The sequence below is a fragment of the Dysidea avara genome, chromosome 5 (genome assembly GCF_963678975.1).
Source record: "Dysidea avara chromosome 5, odDysAvar1.4, whole genome shotgun sequence".
NCBI classification, from domain to species: Eukaryota; Metazoa; Porifera; class Demospongiae; order Dictyoceratida; family Dysideidae; genus Dysidea; species Dysidea avara.
The window spans coordinates 24,752,594-24,769,625 of NC_089276.1; the positions used below are offsets into that span (position 1 = coordinate 24,752,594).

The following is a 17,032-nucleotide window of genomic DNA, read 5'->3' on the forward strand; positions in this document are numbered from 1 at the left end:
CAAAATTTCTAAAAGGTGAACAACTCTGCAATCATTTGTGGATTAATTTGTTCTTTATTATTAATTGTATACATCAACAATCTAAGTTGTTCACCATCTCGAAGTATTTTAAAAAGTTTAACCCTGCATAGCATCTCTATTAGAGCATACAGTGAATGACCAATTTGAAGCATTCTAAAGGGTGAACAACGCTGGAATCATTTGTGGATTACAATGTTCTTTGTGTTTTAATGTATACAGCAACAATTTAAGTTGTACACCATCTGGAAGTATTTAAAAGTTTAATCTTACATATCATCTCTATTAGAGCATACAGTAAATGACCAGTTTGAAGAATTCTAAAGGGTGAACAACTGTGAAATCATTTGTAGATAGCTTTGTTCTTTGTGTTTAATTGTATAAAGCAACAATTGAAGTTGTACACCATCTGGAAGTATTTTAAAAGTTTAACCCTACCTATCATCTGTATTAGAGCATAAAGTGAATGATCAGTTTGAAGCATTCTAAAGGGTGAACAACTGTAAAATCATTTGTAGATAGCTTTGATCTTTGTGTTTAATTGTATACAGCAAAAATTTAAGTTGTACATAATCTGGAAGTATTTTAAAAGTTTAACCCTACATATCATCTCTATTAGAGCATACAGTGAATGACCAGTGCGAAGCTTTCTAAAGGCTGAACAATTATGTAATCATTGTGGATTACTTTGTTCTTACCATTTAATCCTATACAGCAACAATCTAAGTGGTTCACCATCTGGAAATATTTAAAAAAAAAACTGTGACACTACATATCCCTATTAGAGCATACAGTAAATGACCAGTACGAAGCTTTCTAAACGGTGAACAACGATGAACTCAATTGTAGATAGCTTTGTTATTTGTGTTTAATTGTATATAGCAACAGTTTAACTTGTACACTATCTGGAAGTATTTAAAAAGTTTAACTCTACTTAGCATCTCTATTAGTGCATACAGTGAATGACCAGTTTGAAGCATTCTAAAGGTGAACAATGCTGAAATCATTTGCAGATTACTTTGTTCCTTGTGTTTTAATGTATACAGCAACAATTTAAGTTGTACACCATCTGGAAGTATTTAAAAAAATTAATCCTACATATCATCTCTATTAGAGAATACATTGAATGACCAGTTTGAAGAATTCTAAAGGGTGAACAACTCTGAAATGATTTGTAGATTACTTTGTTCTTTGTGTTTAATTGTTTGTAGCAACAATTTAAGTTGTACACTATCTGGAAGTATTTAAAAAAAATGTTAACTCTACATATCTCTATTAGAGCATACAGTGAATGACCAGTCTGAAGCATTCTAAAGGGTGAACAACACTAAAATCAATTGTGGAATACTTTGTGCTTTGTGTTTAATTGTATGTAGCAACAATATAAGTTGTACACCATCTGTAAGTATTTTAAAGAAGTTAACCCTACATAACATCTCTATTAGAGCATACAGTGAATGACCAGTTTGAAGTATTCTAAAGGGTGAATAACACTAAACTCAATTGTGGAATACTTGGTTCTTTGTTTAATTGTATACAGCGATAACTGAAGTTGTACACCATCTGGAAGTATTCAAAAAATTTTAACTCTGCATAGAATCTCTTAAAGCATACAGTGAATGACCAGTTTGAAGAATTCTAAAGGATGAACAACTCTGAAATCATATGTAGATTACATTGTTCTTTGTGTTCAATTGTAGACAGCAACAATCTAAGTTGTACGCCATCTGGAGGTATTTAAAAAGTTTAACCCTACATATCATCTCTATTAGAGCAAACAGTTAATGACCAGTTTGAAGTATTCAAAAGGGTGAACAATTCTGTAGTCATTTGTGGATTACTTTGTTCTTAACATTTAATCATATACTGCAACAATCTAAGTTGTTCACCTTCAAGAAGTATACTAAAATCTTTATCAATACATATCATCTCTATTAGAGCATACAGTGAATGACCGGTTTGAAGCATTCTAAAGGGTGAACAATTCTGTAGTCATTTGTGGATTACTTTGTTATTAACATTTAATCATATACAGCAACAATCTAAGTTGTTCACCATCTAGAAATATTTTTTAAAAAACTGCCGCACTACCTATCCCTATTAGAGCATACAGTGAATGACTAGTTTGAAGCATTCTAAAAGGTGAACAACTCTGAAATGATTTGTAGATAGCTTTGTTCTTTGTGTTTAAATGTATACAGCAACAATTTAAGTTGTACACCATCTGAAAGTATTTAAAAAGTTTAACTCTGCATAGCATCTCTATTAGAGCATACATCGAATGACCAGTTTGAAACATTCTAAAGGGTGAACAACTCTGAAATGATTTGTAGATAGCTTTGTTATTTGTGTTTAATTGTATACAGCAACCATTTAAGTTGTACACCATCTGGAAGTATTTAAAACATTTAACCCTATATATCATCTCTATTAGAGCATACAGTGAATGACCAGTTTGAAACATTCTAAAGGGTGAAAAACTCTGAAATCACTTGTAGATTGCTTTGTTGTTTGTATTCAATTGTAGACAGCAACAATTTAAATTCTTCACCTTCAGGAAGTATACTAAAATCTTTAACAATACATAAGTATTAGAGCATACAGTGAATGACCAGTTTGAAGTGTTCTAAAAGGTGAATAACACTAAAATCAATTGTGGACTACTTTGTTCTTTGAATTTAATTGTATGTAGAAACAATCTAAGTTGTACACCATCTGGAAGTATTGTAAAAAGCTTATCTTCACATATCATCTCTATTACAGTATACAGTGAATGACCAGTTCGAAGAATTCTATAGGGTGAACAACTCTTAAATCATTTGTAGATAGCTTTGTTCTTTGTGTTTAATTGTATACAGCAACAATTGATGTTGTACACCATCTGGAAGTATTTTAAAAGTTTAACCCTACATATCATCTCTATTACAGCATACATTGAATGACCAGTCTGAAGCATTCTAAAGGGTAAACATTACTAAAATCAATTGTGGAATAAGTTGTTCTTTGTGTTTAATTATATGTAGCAATATTATAAGTTGAACACTATCTGGAAGTATTTAAAAAAGTTTAACCCTAAATATCATATCTATTAGAGCATATGTGACCTGATCTTGGAAAACCTACCTTTTTGGCACATGGGTCAATTTTCTGTTTAATAGCTTAAATGAGGTACTAGGTGCTCATCTATCTTGTGTTAAAATTTCAGCTTAATATCTTTAAGCATTCCTGAGATATGGCTGAATTTCTGTCCTGTACATTACAAACTAACTGTTATGGTAATGTATTGAGTTCTGTGGGTGATTAAAGGTGACAAATGGTGACAAATCACTTTGCTTACTAATAATTCCATTCTTAACATCTAAAATACTTTAAAAGACATTTCTGATAGTTTAATGAAGTATTCTTGGTACTTTTCTGCAATTAAATGCCATGTATCATTGTCTAAGACTAAGTTTTAGCCATTCCAACACCTCAACAAATCACCCAATTTGTAAGTTACTTGGTGTCCCATGCATGTGAAATTACTACATGGTCTGATATAATCATCCATATCTCCCAGGAAAAAGAAGCTATGGGTGTGAAACTTCACAGCAAGAAGGTGTAATAGTTGCTTTATCCAAATGTGTAAAAAAATTAATTTAACCCAATATTACCTAAGTTTTAAATAACGCGTAAGTCCTTTATTACCGAATGGCTAATATATTGCCATAATAATGGTGCGCGCTTAAACAAGCGTATCATCTACGGTGAATATCCGATTAATATGCGATTTGCACCATTGTCTTGGCAATGAAATAACCTTCAAACTGCTACCAAAATTGTTAAATTGTGATGAAGTATGGCAGGGATAACATCGCTGGAACTGGCGAGATTGTTAGAAGTCTTCGACTAACAATTCGAGCGTGCGCGTTTAAACAAGCGTATCATCTACGGCGAATATCCAATTAATAAGCGATTTTTACCATTGTCTTGGCAATCGAGGAGGCTTCCAGGTGCTACCAAAACTTTTAAATTTGGACGAAGTATGGCTAGGATAACGTCACTGGAGCTGGCACGCATGTTAGAAGAAGACAGTGACTGGAATGATTCGGATGAAGAATGTCACCGTGGCGATAGAGACGATTCTGATGATGATTTAGTCGACAACAATGGTGCTGAAGATTGTCCACTTGATTTCATCAAGCGATACGAGGTATTCCATTGTGTTTCAAGTTGTAACAGAGCTGGAAACTCTTATTTCTTTGCGCATGTTCTTTACCGTCTGGTCCCAAGGTGATTCAAAGTGAATACAATTTTTTGACAATGTTGTGCTTATCTATCCAGTGCAAGTTACCTTTGTACTATGTTTTTATTAGTGTTATGGCAGTCCTTCTTAATCTTACAATTATTTTTACAGATGTATGAGGCTGATTTCCAAGACTGGGGACCACCTCCAAATTTTGTGGACAAAACTGTAAAGCCCTTACAGTTAGAGGCTGTAATCATTGAAGGTGACAATGACAGGGAGGTGGAACAGATGGCTAATGTCGATGTATGTGAATAATATGTTTGTACACTGTATATAGCTACTACTTAATCTGTTAGGTTTGCCAAGAATCCCTAGAGGCTGGTGTTATGAGTAGTGAAATACAGCAACTGGTATGTTCCAATTGTTTTGTAAGCACTTGTAAATAAGTTTACTCTTATAGGATGCTGATGTTGACATTGAGAGCATGGAGGTATGTTCTAGTTGTGCTTGTGAACAGTTTTTGATTCATTTTTTCAATAGCAAGCTGATGTTGATGTCCAGGATGGGACAGGGACAGCCGATGGTAACAATAGTGCAAGTAATGATAATGGACCTAACGGGGAAACACCATCTCTGGGCGTTTCTAAAGATCTTTCCAGTCTTTTTAAACCACCCACCAGGCCAGCTAATCCACCTTTGCCATCAACCTTTACTTTGGCTGGGGATCCATTTACGCAACCCGTGGGACCAAAAAAACCCTTACCTCCTGAAGCTAGGCCTATAGATTTCTTTCAACAAATTTTTGACGATTCTCTTCTTCGTCGCATTGTGTATGAGACCAACCTGTATGCACAGCAAAAAGGTAAGTATGCTAAAACTTGGTATGATCTGACGGTCCCAGAACTTAAGGCCTTTTTAGGGGCGTGCATTTTAATGGGAATAACGAGAATGCCTCGAGCTACCCAATACTGGCTCAAAAGTGACATCTTCGGTGTGTTTCCCGTCATAACTTGTGCTTTAGTTCGTGATCGTTTCATGGATATCTTGTGGACCTTACATTTCAATGATAACAAGAAGGCTGCACCTAGGGGGTCCAGTGAGTACGATAAGTTGTACAAAGTTAATCCTTTAGTAGACAAGCTTTCTAAAAACTTCTTGGCATTGTATAATAATCCGCACAGGGAAAACTCCATCGATGAGGCTATGGTGATATATAAGGGTCAATCCTCACTTAAACAATACATGCCTAAGAAGCCTATTAAAAGAGGTTTTAAGGTCTGGTGTAGGTGTGATAGCAAAAACGGGTACACTTGCAGCTTTCAGGTTTATACAGGTAAAATAGGGAACACCACAGAGAAAAACTTAGGTGCCAGGGTAGTGAAGGATTTGTCTGCGCCTATCAAAGGTAAGGGTTACCACTTATACTTCGATAACTTTTTTTCTAGTCCTAGGCTATTGGCAGACTTGGTGGCTGAGGAAATATATTGTGTAGGTACAGTGGTAACTAATAGAAAGGAGTTCCCTAAATTTGGTAAAGCTCACATAAATGCATTGGGTAGAGGGGACCATTTAGAGAAGCAGGTTATAGGTGATGCAGTCCATTGCTTTGTGTGGAGAGATAGGAAACCTGTGGCTTTCGTTGATACGATTTGTGATCCCAGTGAGACAACTGTTGTATATCGCAAGCTTAGTGATGGTAATCATGCAGATTTTACTTTCCCAGTATCTGTCAAGCTTTATAACAAGAACATGGGGGGTGTAGATTTGGCTGACCAACTGCGGAAGGCATACACTTGTAGCAGAAAATCTAAATCTAGGTGGTACATGCGTTTGTTCTGGTTCTTTTATGATGTAGCTATTCAAAATTCTTACATTTTGTTTTGTGAGAGTCCAAACCATGATTTGCCTCGATATATCTCTGGACGATCAAAATATACCCACTTAGAGTATAGGAGAGACCTAGCAAAACAGCTCATTGCAACTTTCACAAATAGGAAGCACGTAGGTAGGCCAAAAAAATGCCCATCTAAATCTTCTGTGCATTACCCCAAAAGGTTTGATTGTGCGAGAGACTGTGTGCACTGTAGTACAACTGAGAAGCGTGTGCGTCATTCAACTGGTTGTGAGACTTGTAACCTCCATATGTGTATAGATTGTTTCAAACCCTACCATAGTAAGCATAAGCTAACATAGTATGTATATACTTAGCAATATTGTTTATCCACATTATTCAGCATTTCAGATGAGATATGTTCTGCTGTTCGTCGACGTAGACTATATGGACACATATCAAGACACACGGTAGTGTGTCGTGCGGCCCAAGAAGCCGACGTGTAACACCCGTGAGTATATTGACAGGAAGAAAGAAAACGCAATTTTCGCACCTCCGTAGCTCTGTGCTTCCTTGATGAAACAAGACGATTTTTACTGTGGACATGCCCCCCAACTGCAGCACTCTACATTCCAAATTTGAGCGAAATCGCTTCGCGCGTTCCCGAGATACGCGACTTCAAAAATTGGCTGAGTTTCTTCGTTTTTTTTCTTATTTTTCTTTTTCTTGTCGCACACTTACAAAAACTGCTATAAAACTCGAACGCGTTATCCGATTGCCTTGAAATTTGGCACACAGAAGCGCATCTCGGTACCAACTTTGGCTGGAATACCATAAACAGACAAAGAGTTATGAGCGATTATGCACGAAAAATAACACCAATATGTTGTCACGCCTACAGGGTAAACCGCGTATGGGAAGAAGCTGAAAATCGGTAGGTGAATAGGTTAACTATTGAACCTCAAACCTTTTGTGGTTTGAAAGAAATCGAGCTAAAAACCAGGAAGATACAGCGAAAAAATCAACAGTGTGTAACAATTACGCAATCGAGATTAGCTAATTTTTAATATTTTTATTTTATTATTATTATTATTATTATGCTTGCTACGCCTACCAGATAAACCACTTGGGGTAATGCTTTCAAAATCGCTGTACAGATGGAGTTATCATCTTAGAAAGGCTCTTCAATGGTGTAGAAGAATCAGACTTAAAGCCACGGAGTTATAACACGAAATCCAACTTGGTGTAGCAAGTGCGAGATCGAGATACTCTAATAGAGCAGTCATCCTAATAGAGCAGTCACCCTGAACAGAATTCAAGAGATCACTTAGAAATAAGTAACCTGTATAGAGATCAGCTACAAACAAATCACCCTGTAGAGAGTTCACTTACAAACAATTCACCATGTTAAAACATCAGTTAGAAGATTTCTTGTAGAGAGTTCAGATACAAACAAATCACCCTGTTGAAAGATCAGCTAGAAGATGTCACCTTGTAGATAGTTCAGTTACAAAGAAACCACCATGTAGAGGATTCAGCTGCAAACTAGTGACCCTGTAGATACATCAGCTAGAAGAAGTTACCTTGTAGAGAGTTCAGCTACAAAGAAACCATTCTGTAAATAGCTCAGCTGCAAACAAATCACCTATACAGAATTCAGCTACAAACAAATCACCCTGTAGAGAGATCAGCTAGAAGAAGTTACCTTGTAGATAGTTCAGCTACAAACAAATCATCCTGTAGAGAGATCAGCTAGAAGAAGTTACCTTGTAGATAGTTCAGCTACAAACAATTCACCCTGTACAGAGCTCAGTTAAAAGAGGTTTCCTTGTAAAAAGTTCAGCTACACACAAATCACCCTGTAGAGAGATAAGTAAGAAGAAATTACCTTGTAGATCGTTCTGCTACAAACAATTCACCCTGTAAAGAGATCAGCTAGAAGAAGTTACCTTGTAGAGAGTTCAGCTACAAAGAAACCATCATGTAGAGAATTCAGCCGCAAACAAATCATGTATAGAGAGTTCAGCTACAAACAAATCTCCCTGTAGAGAGATCAGCTAGAAGAAGTTTCCTTGTAGAGAGTTCTGCTACAAACAAATCACCCTGTAGAAAGATCAGCTAGAAGAAATCACCTCGTAGAGAGTTCAGCTTCAAAGAAACAATCATGTGAGAGTTCAGGTACAAACAAATTGTCCTGTAGAGAGATCAGCTAGAACAAGTTACCTTGTAGAGAGTTCAGCTACAAAGAAACCATCATGTAGATAGTTCAGGTACAAACAAATCACCCTGTAGAAAGATCAGCTATAGAAGAAATCACCTTGTAGAGAGTTCAGCTACAAAGAAACCATCATGTAGAGAGTTCAGCTACAAACAAATCGGCCTGTAGAGAGATCAGCTAGAAGAAATTACCTTGTAGAGAGTTCAGCTACAAAGAAACAATCATGTAGAGAGTTCAGCTGCAAACAAATCACCTGTAGAGAGTTCAGCTAGAAACAAGTCACCCTGTAGAGAGATCAACTAGAAACAAGTCACCTTGTAGAGAGTTCAGCTAGAAGAAGTAACATTGTAGAGCTACAAAGAAGATACCATGTAGAGATCAGCTGCAAACAAATCACCCTGTAGAGAACTCAGCTACAAACAAATCGCCCTGTAGAAAGATTAGATAGAAGAAGTTACCTTATAGGGAGTTCAGCTATGAACAGATCACCCTGTAGAGAGTTCAGCTACAAACAAATCACCCTGTAGAGAGTTAAGTTACAAAGAAGCCACCATGTAGAGAGTTCAGCTGCAAAAAAAATCAATCACTCTGTAGAGAGTTCAGCTAGAAGAAGTCACCTTGTAGAGAGTTAAGCTGCAAATAAATCACCCTGTAGAGAATTCAGCTACAAACAAATCACCCTGTAGAAAGATCAGCTAGAAGAAGTTACCTTGTAGAGAGTTCAGCTACAAAGAAACCACCATGTAGAGAGTTCAGCTGCAAACAAATCACCTGTAGAGAGTTCAGCTAGAAACAAGTCACCCTGTAGAGAGATCAGCTAAAAACAAGTCACCCTGTAGAGAGTTCAGCTAGAAGAAGTCACATTGTAGAGAGTTCAGCTACAAAGAAGCTACCACGTAGAGAATCCAGCTGCAAACAAATCATCCTGTAAAGAGTTCAGCTAGAAGAAGTCACCTTTTAGAGAGTTCAGCTACAAAGCAACCACCATGTAGAGAGTTCAGCTGCAAACAAATCAACTGTAGTGAGTTCAGCTAGAAACAAGTCACCCTGTAGAGAGTTCAGCTAGAAGAAGTCACATTGTAGAGAGTTCAGCTACAATGAAACTCCCATGTAGAGAGTTCAGCTGCAAACAAATCACCCTGTAGAGAACTCAGCTACAAACAAATACGCAGTGAAAAAGATCAGCTAGAAGAAGTTACCTTGTAGAGAGTTCAGCTACAACGAAACCACCATGTAGAGAGTTCAGCTACAAACAAATCACCTGTAGAGAGTTCAGCTAGAAACAAGTCACCCTGTAGAGAGATCAGCTAGAAACAAGTCACCTTGTAGAGAGTTCAGCTAGAAGTAACATTATAGAGAGTTCAGCTACAAAGAAACCACCATTTAGAGAGTTCAGCTGCAAACAAATCACCCAGTAGAAAGTTCAGCTATGAACAGATCACCCTGTTGAGAGTTCAGTTAGAAACAAGGAATCCTGTAGAGAGATCACCTAGAAGTATCGCCTTGTAGAGTTCAGCTACAAACAAATCACCTGTAGAGAGTTCAGCTACAAACAAATCACCCTGTAGAGAGATCAGCTAGAAGAAGTTACCTTGTAGGGATTTCAGCTACAAACAAATCACCCTGTAGAGAGTTCAGCTACAAAGAAACTATTCTGTAAAGAGCTCAGCTGCAAACAAATCACTTGTACAGAATTCAGCTACGAACAAATCACCCTGTAGAGATCAGCTATAAGAAGTTACCTTGTAGATAGTTCAGCTACAAACAAATCTCCCTGTAGAGAGATCAGCTAGAAGAAATTACCTTGTAGAGAGTTCAGCTACAAAGAAACCACCATGTAGAGAGTTCAGCTGCAAAGAAATCACCGTGTAGAAAATTCTGCCAGAAACAAATTGCCCTGTAGAAAGATCAGTTAGAAGAAGTTACCTTTTAGAGAGTTCAGCTACAAAGAAACCATTCTATAAAGAGCTCAGCTGCAAACAAATCACCTATACAAAATTCAGCTACAAACACATCACCCTGTAGAGAGATCAGCTAGAAGAAGTTACCTTGTAGATCGTTCAGCTACAAACAGTTCACCGTGTAGAGATAGCAATAAGAAGTCACCTTGTAGTGTTCAGTTACAAAGAAACCACCATGGAGATTTCTGTAATCAATATATGTGACCGGATTTGCGAAAAGGGGTCTTCCACACACATCCAATTCCGTAAATGTTGGAGACCATAACTCAGTGTTTAAGTAACATATTAACCTGAACATTTCACCATGTATTCAGCTATAGTGGTGCTCACCACTGCCCAAATATCAAGGCAATAGCTCTTTCCAATCTGAAGTTATCAATTGTCAAAGTTGGTAAATTGGACCCCTTTTCGCAAATCCGGTCACATATGTATTATACAGTATATATAATTTGTACATTTACTGATAAAATATTCAAAGTACATCTACTTCATCTTTTCTTCTTCCTGTAGTAAAGAAAAAACATAGGTTAAAAAAGTCCCAAAGTTGTCCATAGGCCGGCTTTGGGATATACAAATACAAAAAGAAATGAAATCTAATCCAAAACAGCCAAGCTGTAAAAAAGTGTGCGGCCCTCAGAAAGGCTATGGTGAAAAAAGATGTGAAATCCAAGGTGGCGACCAAGAAATGGCTGTGATGGTAGGTTAGTGGTAAAAATTTTAATAACAACAATTCAGGTGAATTTTTGTGAAGCGGCACAAAAATTCATCTGAATTGTCATTATTAAAATTTTTACCACTAACCTACCATCACAGCCATTTCTTGGCCGCCACCTTGGATTTCACATCTTTTTTCACCATAGCCTTTCTGAGGAACGCACACTTTTTTTACAGCTTGGCTGTTTTGGATTAGATTATATATATATATATATGTATGCGTGTATGTATGTGTTTGTGATAACAGCTAGGGATCGAGCTGAAACTCATGGGTTTTTCCTCATGAATGTATGAGGTTTTTTCCCTGGAGATGGGGGCCCTAGCCATCTCCTAAATGAGGCTAAACCATTTTATTGCTGGCCCCGGCTCGTATTTTATTGTCTTGTAATTTTATTGAATTTTACAAAATAAATTATTTTTTCAATAATACATTTTTTTTTAAATTCATTACAACTGATAAGGTTTCGTGGTCTAGTAGATGTCACACACAGGAGGTGTGTCTCTGCGAGTTCCGTTTCCAACTTTGATGTTGATAGCTCCTTATGTGTCGAAGACATGGCCGCCTACAGCGAGGAGTGTACGCGTCTTCTGTAATAAAAGGATGCATGGTTATCACTGATTCGCTATACTTGGCTTACCTTGTAAGGCCGTCACTGATCGACAATTGACGTTCATTTCAGCCAGTTCGGCGGTAGCACTTCGAAGATTTTCACTGTGGAGATGAACTCATGTATAATTTATCCCGCTCCTCAATATTTTTATAAGCTTGCGTACTTCCAGACTTCGAGGGCCCCACTCATCAGCACTGTTTTAAGTGAAAACGAATTTTTGTGGTTATACAAACGTCACACACCGGATGTTTATCTAGTTGTGTATCTTATGTCCAAATTTGGAAGTACTGGCTTTTTCTATGGCGACGATATGAATGTTTCGAGCGGATGGCGCAACTTTCCCCTGTAGTAAAAAGCACGGTTTACGCTACGAAGTACAATATACTCCAACTACTAGAACAATTCATTGTGAGTACTTATGCTAAGTTTCAGACGCCTAGGGACTTGGGTGTTGAAGTTAGAGCGTTGTGAACAAACTCGCTTATATTAAGAAAGTACCGAAAAAAACTTCGGTAACGCCCATTTATGGCAATATATTAGCCATTCGGTAATAAAGGGTTAAAAAATATTGTTGAAATTATCATTTGAGTTTTCCCAAAAAGTTAGCTTGTGCCCAAAAGATAGGTTTTCCAAGATCCGGTCACATATAGTGAATGACCCGGTTTGAAGCATTCTATAGGGTGAACAATTCTGTTATCATTTCTGGATTACTTTGTTGTTGGTGTTCAATTGTAGACAGCAACAATCTAAATTCTTCACCTTCAGGAAGTATACTAAAATCTTTAATAATACATATCATATGTATTAGAGCTTACAGTGAATGACCAGTTTGAAGCATTCTAAAGAGTGAATAACACTAAAATAAATTGTGGACTACTTTGTTCTTTGTGTTTAATTGTATGTAGCAACAATCTAAGTTTTACACTATCTGGAAGTATTGTAAAAAGTTTAACCCTAGGTATCATCGCTATTAGAGCAAACGGTGAATCACTAGTTTAAGCATTCTAAAGGGTGAACAACATTAAAATCAATTGTGGACTATTGTGTTCTTTGTGTTTAATTGTATGTAGCAACAATATAAGTTGTACACTATCTGGAAGTATTTTAAGAAGGTTAAACCTACATATCATCTCTATTAGAGCATACAGTGAATGATCAGTTTGAAGTACTCTAAAGGGTGATCAACACTGAAATCTGAGATTATATATAGGGTTAAACTTTATAAAATACTTAGATAGTGTACAACTTATATTGTTCCTACATACAATTAAAAACAGAACAAAGTATTCCACAAGTGATTTTAGTGTTGTTCACCCTTTAGAATGCTTAAAACTGGTGCTTCACCGTATGCTCTAATAGAGATGACACGTAGGGTTAAACTTTTCACAATACTTCCAGGTAGTGTACTACTTAGATTGTTGCTACATACAATTAAACACAAAGAACAAAGTAGTCCACAATTGATTTTAGTGTTGTTCATCCTTTAGAATTCTTAAAACTGGTCATTCACTGTATGCTCTAATAGAGATGATATGCAGGGTTGAAGTTTTACAATACTTCCAGATTGTGTACAACTTATATTGTTCCTACATACAATTAAAAACAAAGATCAAAGCCATCTACAAATGATTTCAGAGTTGTTCACCCTTTAGAAATCTTCAAAATGTTCATTCATTGTATGCTCTAATAGAGATTATACGTAGGGTTAAACTTTTTAAATACTTCCAGATGGTGTACAACTTAAATTGTTGCTGTATACAATTAAACACAAAGATCAAAGCCATCTAAAAATGATTTCAGCGTTTTTCACCCATCAGAATGCCTCAAATTGGTCATTCACTGTATACTCTAATAGAGATGATACGTAGGGTTAAACTTTTTACAATACTTCCAGATAGTGTACAACTTAGATTGTTGCTACATACAATTAAACACAAAGAACAAAGTAGTCCACAATTGATAGAACAGTTACTATATTTACTACACACCCTATTACACTGACACATACCTCTACTCACCAAACACATCTTTATGACATACCACTCCATCTTAACTGCTGCTGCTGACTTACCTGAAGCACAAGACACTATCGGGCCTGGATGCAGATATAGATGTACATTTCAGCAACAAGGCAGGAAAAATCAAACTACACAAGCATGGGTGAGTAACTGATCTTGTTGACAGGCTCCATGCAAGCTACAGTGACCAAAATTGCAAAAAAAATACAGTCACATCATACTATTTTAACACATGTACAGGGTGATTTAGGGACCTAGTTAATACTCCAGTATACATAATTGTACTTGGTCTAGAGAAGCGAGAGTAGAAAGTAAACACATAGTATGCAGCTCATCACAGTGTGCACCACCAGTAAAACTGAAACTACCAATAATTGCTCAGTTACTTTATTTCTTTCATATAGGTAAAATTTAAACTTAGATTTTTAACTATTCTGCCAAAAAAAACCTGCATGAGGAATCCAATGCAGAAGTACTATGTAGGACAAAACATCATTGCATAAAACGTACAATATGTTGGCACCAAAGAACGGACTATAGTTTCCACTGCATTAACCTCTTAATTTCCTCACTTCTCAACCATGGTACATTCAAAATTTGAAGCAGAACACATTCATCGGACTACTGACTTGATGTCTGCATGATTACTGTATATTCTGCATGTATAATACATACAGTATTCAGCGTTGGTGATTCAATCACTTGAAGTGGTATCTCACTATAGTCAATGATGTATCAAACATCAAGTAGCTAGACTAGTCAATAGTGTCATGTAAACAGTCAATGGTGATCCATCAAGCATCAGTAGCTACAACAGACCAAGGTGGTGTATCAAACATCAAGAAGCTTTACTACTCAATGGTGATGTGTAAACCATCTCACAATAGTCAATGATGTGTCAAATATCAAGTAGATGTAATTAATAGTCAATGGTGGTGTGTACCCCTTCTCAGAACAGTCTATATTGATGTTTGAATAGCTAGAATAGTCAATGCAGGTTTGTTAACTATTTCACAATAGTCAATGATGTGTCAAACATCAAGTAACTAGAATAGTCAATGGTCCGGTGGTGTGTAAACCATCTCACAACAGTTGATCGCCATGTGACGTGTCATACATCAAGTATCTAGAATGGTCAATGGTGGGGTGTTACACACCAACATTGGCTATTAAAGCTACTTGAAGTTTCATTGACTGTTGTGAGATGGTTTACATACAACCATTTACTATTCTAGCTACTTGATGTTTGACTCATCACATTGACTGTTGTGTAAACCATCTCACTTACAGCAGTCCATGGTTATCTTTCAAGGATCAAGTAGCTAGAATAGTCAATAGTGTTGTGTAAACCACCTCATAATAGTCAGTGAAGTGTCAGAGATCAAGTAGCTAGAATGGTCAATTGCCCACTGGTGTTAAACCATCTCACAACAGTCTATGGTGATGCATCAAGCATCACGTAGTTGGAATAGCAAAGGTTTACATGCCACCTGGTTACTTGATGTTTGATACATTACGTCTGATACTTGACATGGATTGAATCTACAGTGACACCTGTCTTAGTGGCCACCTGCTAAAAAGACCACCTCTAAAGAAAGTTTCTCTAGTTAGACATATTATGTTAACCCACCACAACCTTTGGCCTATGAAGGCCAAAACGTTTTGGCCCTAAAACCATTTTAGACAAACAGATGGACTCTGATATAAAGATTCTAGCTTATCACTAACTGTTACATTGAGATGATGATAATGGACACCTTCCAGCATAGAATTATCATGATATATACAGGTAGCTCTGTCTTCCGCTTTCGAAAATGAAGTGCGTGTCTCTATAGGAAAAGTTTATTCCCCACTGTAAGTGTTGTATTGTTATAATACTAAAATGCACGCTACTAAAGTCAGTTCAGTTATTTACTAAAAGCTTAGTTTAAATAATTAATATGTATGGTGTATGGTGTAGCTACACTACATCACAACAATAGTCAACCACAACTTCTCAAATCAATAATATCCTGCTGGGATGTTATATATACAAGAGTAATGTATGATAATATACAGGAAATGGTCAGTATAATGAGGTGATATAATTAATGAGGTCATAAAATGTACCTTAGCTGTGTTCCAGACCTACTTGACTTGGCCACTAAAAAATAACAGTTTAAAGTCATTAGCTAGACATTGTACTGCAGTTTTTTTACCCTGCTATTATCAGAATTCTATTAAGACACACAAGATTACTGTAGTTGTACATTTATAATAGATCACCATATCATAATTTTTTGTTGTGCCATCTAATAGATAATAGACATGATACACTTTCAATAGACAAGTTGTGATATCACCGTGTAGGAATGTGAGGTGTTGATAAGGTCGTAAAAATTTTGATTTGTTTTCTTCTTCACTTTTCCAGTCAATACCTCAGTCCCATTGTGTTATACGTCTCGCCATACATGTTTGCTTCACACACTATGATAGTACATCTCTATGTCTAATGGCCATGCAATTTTACAAGCAATTAGAGTGTATTTATACTTGTATTGTACTCGTAAGCTATGATCTACAAGTCAGTTGATAAAGTGCCCAAACATCCTTTAAATCCCCCCTCCCCCCCCCCCCCCCCTACCTACTGCCCATAATTTTGAAATACCTGTTTTGCCTCCACTGAAATTATTTTCTAGAAACATTCTTGCTAATGGTTGTTTTGATAATTGATGGCTAATTGATTTATAAATTAATTGAAACTAAGAGCCCTAGTCAATACCAATGTATTGGAACAGATTGGTATCGGCAATACAAAGCTATCGATACCACCAGAGGACACTCATCTCATGTACTGTATATTCAACCATCCTTGACTACGTTTCCAGTAGGGAATGAGTTGGCTGGGCTAACAAAGTAGCAAATAATTATGTGTTTAACCTGCTACATTGGCTTCGTGCGTATTCTAATAAATTAGAACTCATGAATTCTTTGTAAAAATGCCAGTGCAGCTATTCCTCAGAAAGAAGCAAGTTTTATGGAGTTTGCAGTAATATACAATGTGTAAAGGCTAAGCACAGATGTTACTTTGTAGGAGTCTGACTTAAATGGTGATAAAGCTTTTCTAGGCTCAGTGTTTATTCAAGGATTAGTTTGTTTTGGGGTTGACTCAATCTGGAGCTATCCTCCCTTTCTGTGTAAAGATGAGATCTTAATTCAAGTGATCACAAAGTTAAATTCACAGCCAGTATAATTTTTTGAGATCAAGTTGAGCAACTTGCTGGCAATCGTCATTGTATTAAGTACTGATTGCTTCCTGTTAGGGGGTTATCCTGCCTAACAACCCTAGATTAAATGCTGTCTAGGCTTCATTGCTTAATATTAGTGTCGGTGTTGGCGAATTATTTGCTAAAAATATTTATATCGGAAGTATCGGTAAAGGTGGTATTGGTAC

The 17,032-nt window shown here is 36.6% G+C and overlaps 1 protein-coding gene and 1 long non-coding RNA gene across 2 annotated transcripts; one reads left to right on the forward strand and one right to left on the reverse strand.

Moving 5' to 3' along the window:
• Positions 1 to 4,042: 4,042 nt before the first annotated feature.
• Positions 4,043 to 6,510, forward strand: LOC136255136 (piggyBac transposable element-derived protein 4-like). Its single transcript, XM_066047856.1, has 5 exons — positions 4,043 to 4,210; positions 4,415 to 4,549; positions 4,603 to 4,656; positions 4,707 to 4,736; positions 4,787 to 6,510. The coding sequence occupies exons 1-5, from the start codon at positions 4,043 to 4,045 to the stop codon at positions 6,437 to 6,439; spliced, it is 2,040 nt and encodes a 679-aa protein (XP_065903928.1). The 3' UTR covers positions 6,440 to 6,510.
• Positions 6,511 to 11,427: 4,917 nt separating this feature from the next.
• LOC136256379 (uncharacterized) lies at positions 11,428 to 11,916 on the reverse strand. The gene is made up of 3 exons (XR_010701493.1): positions 11,745 to 11,916; positions 11,609 to 11,682; positions 11,428 to 11,558 (listed from the first exon to the last, which is right to left on the reverse strand). It is a non-coding gene; the product is annotated as an uncharacterized lncRNA (long non-coding RNA).
• Between the last annotated feature and the right edge of the window lie 5,116 nt (positions 11,917 to 17,032).

Bases quoted from the DNA above. Each gene is read 5' to 3' on its own strand.
- LOC136255136 (XM_066047856.1), top strand. From the start codon at position 4,043: ATGGCTAGGATAACGTCACTGGAGCTGGCACGCATGTTAGAAGAAGAC. The intron at 4,550-4,602 runs GTATGTGAATAA...TTAATCTGTTAG, and splicing joins AACAGATGGCTAATGTCGAT to GTTTGCCAAGAATCCCTAGA. The intron at 4,737-4,786 runs GTATGTTCTAGT...TTTTTTCAATAG, and splicing joins TTGACATTGAGAGCATGGAG to CAAGCTGATGTTGATGTCCA.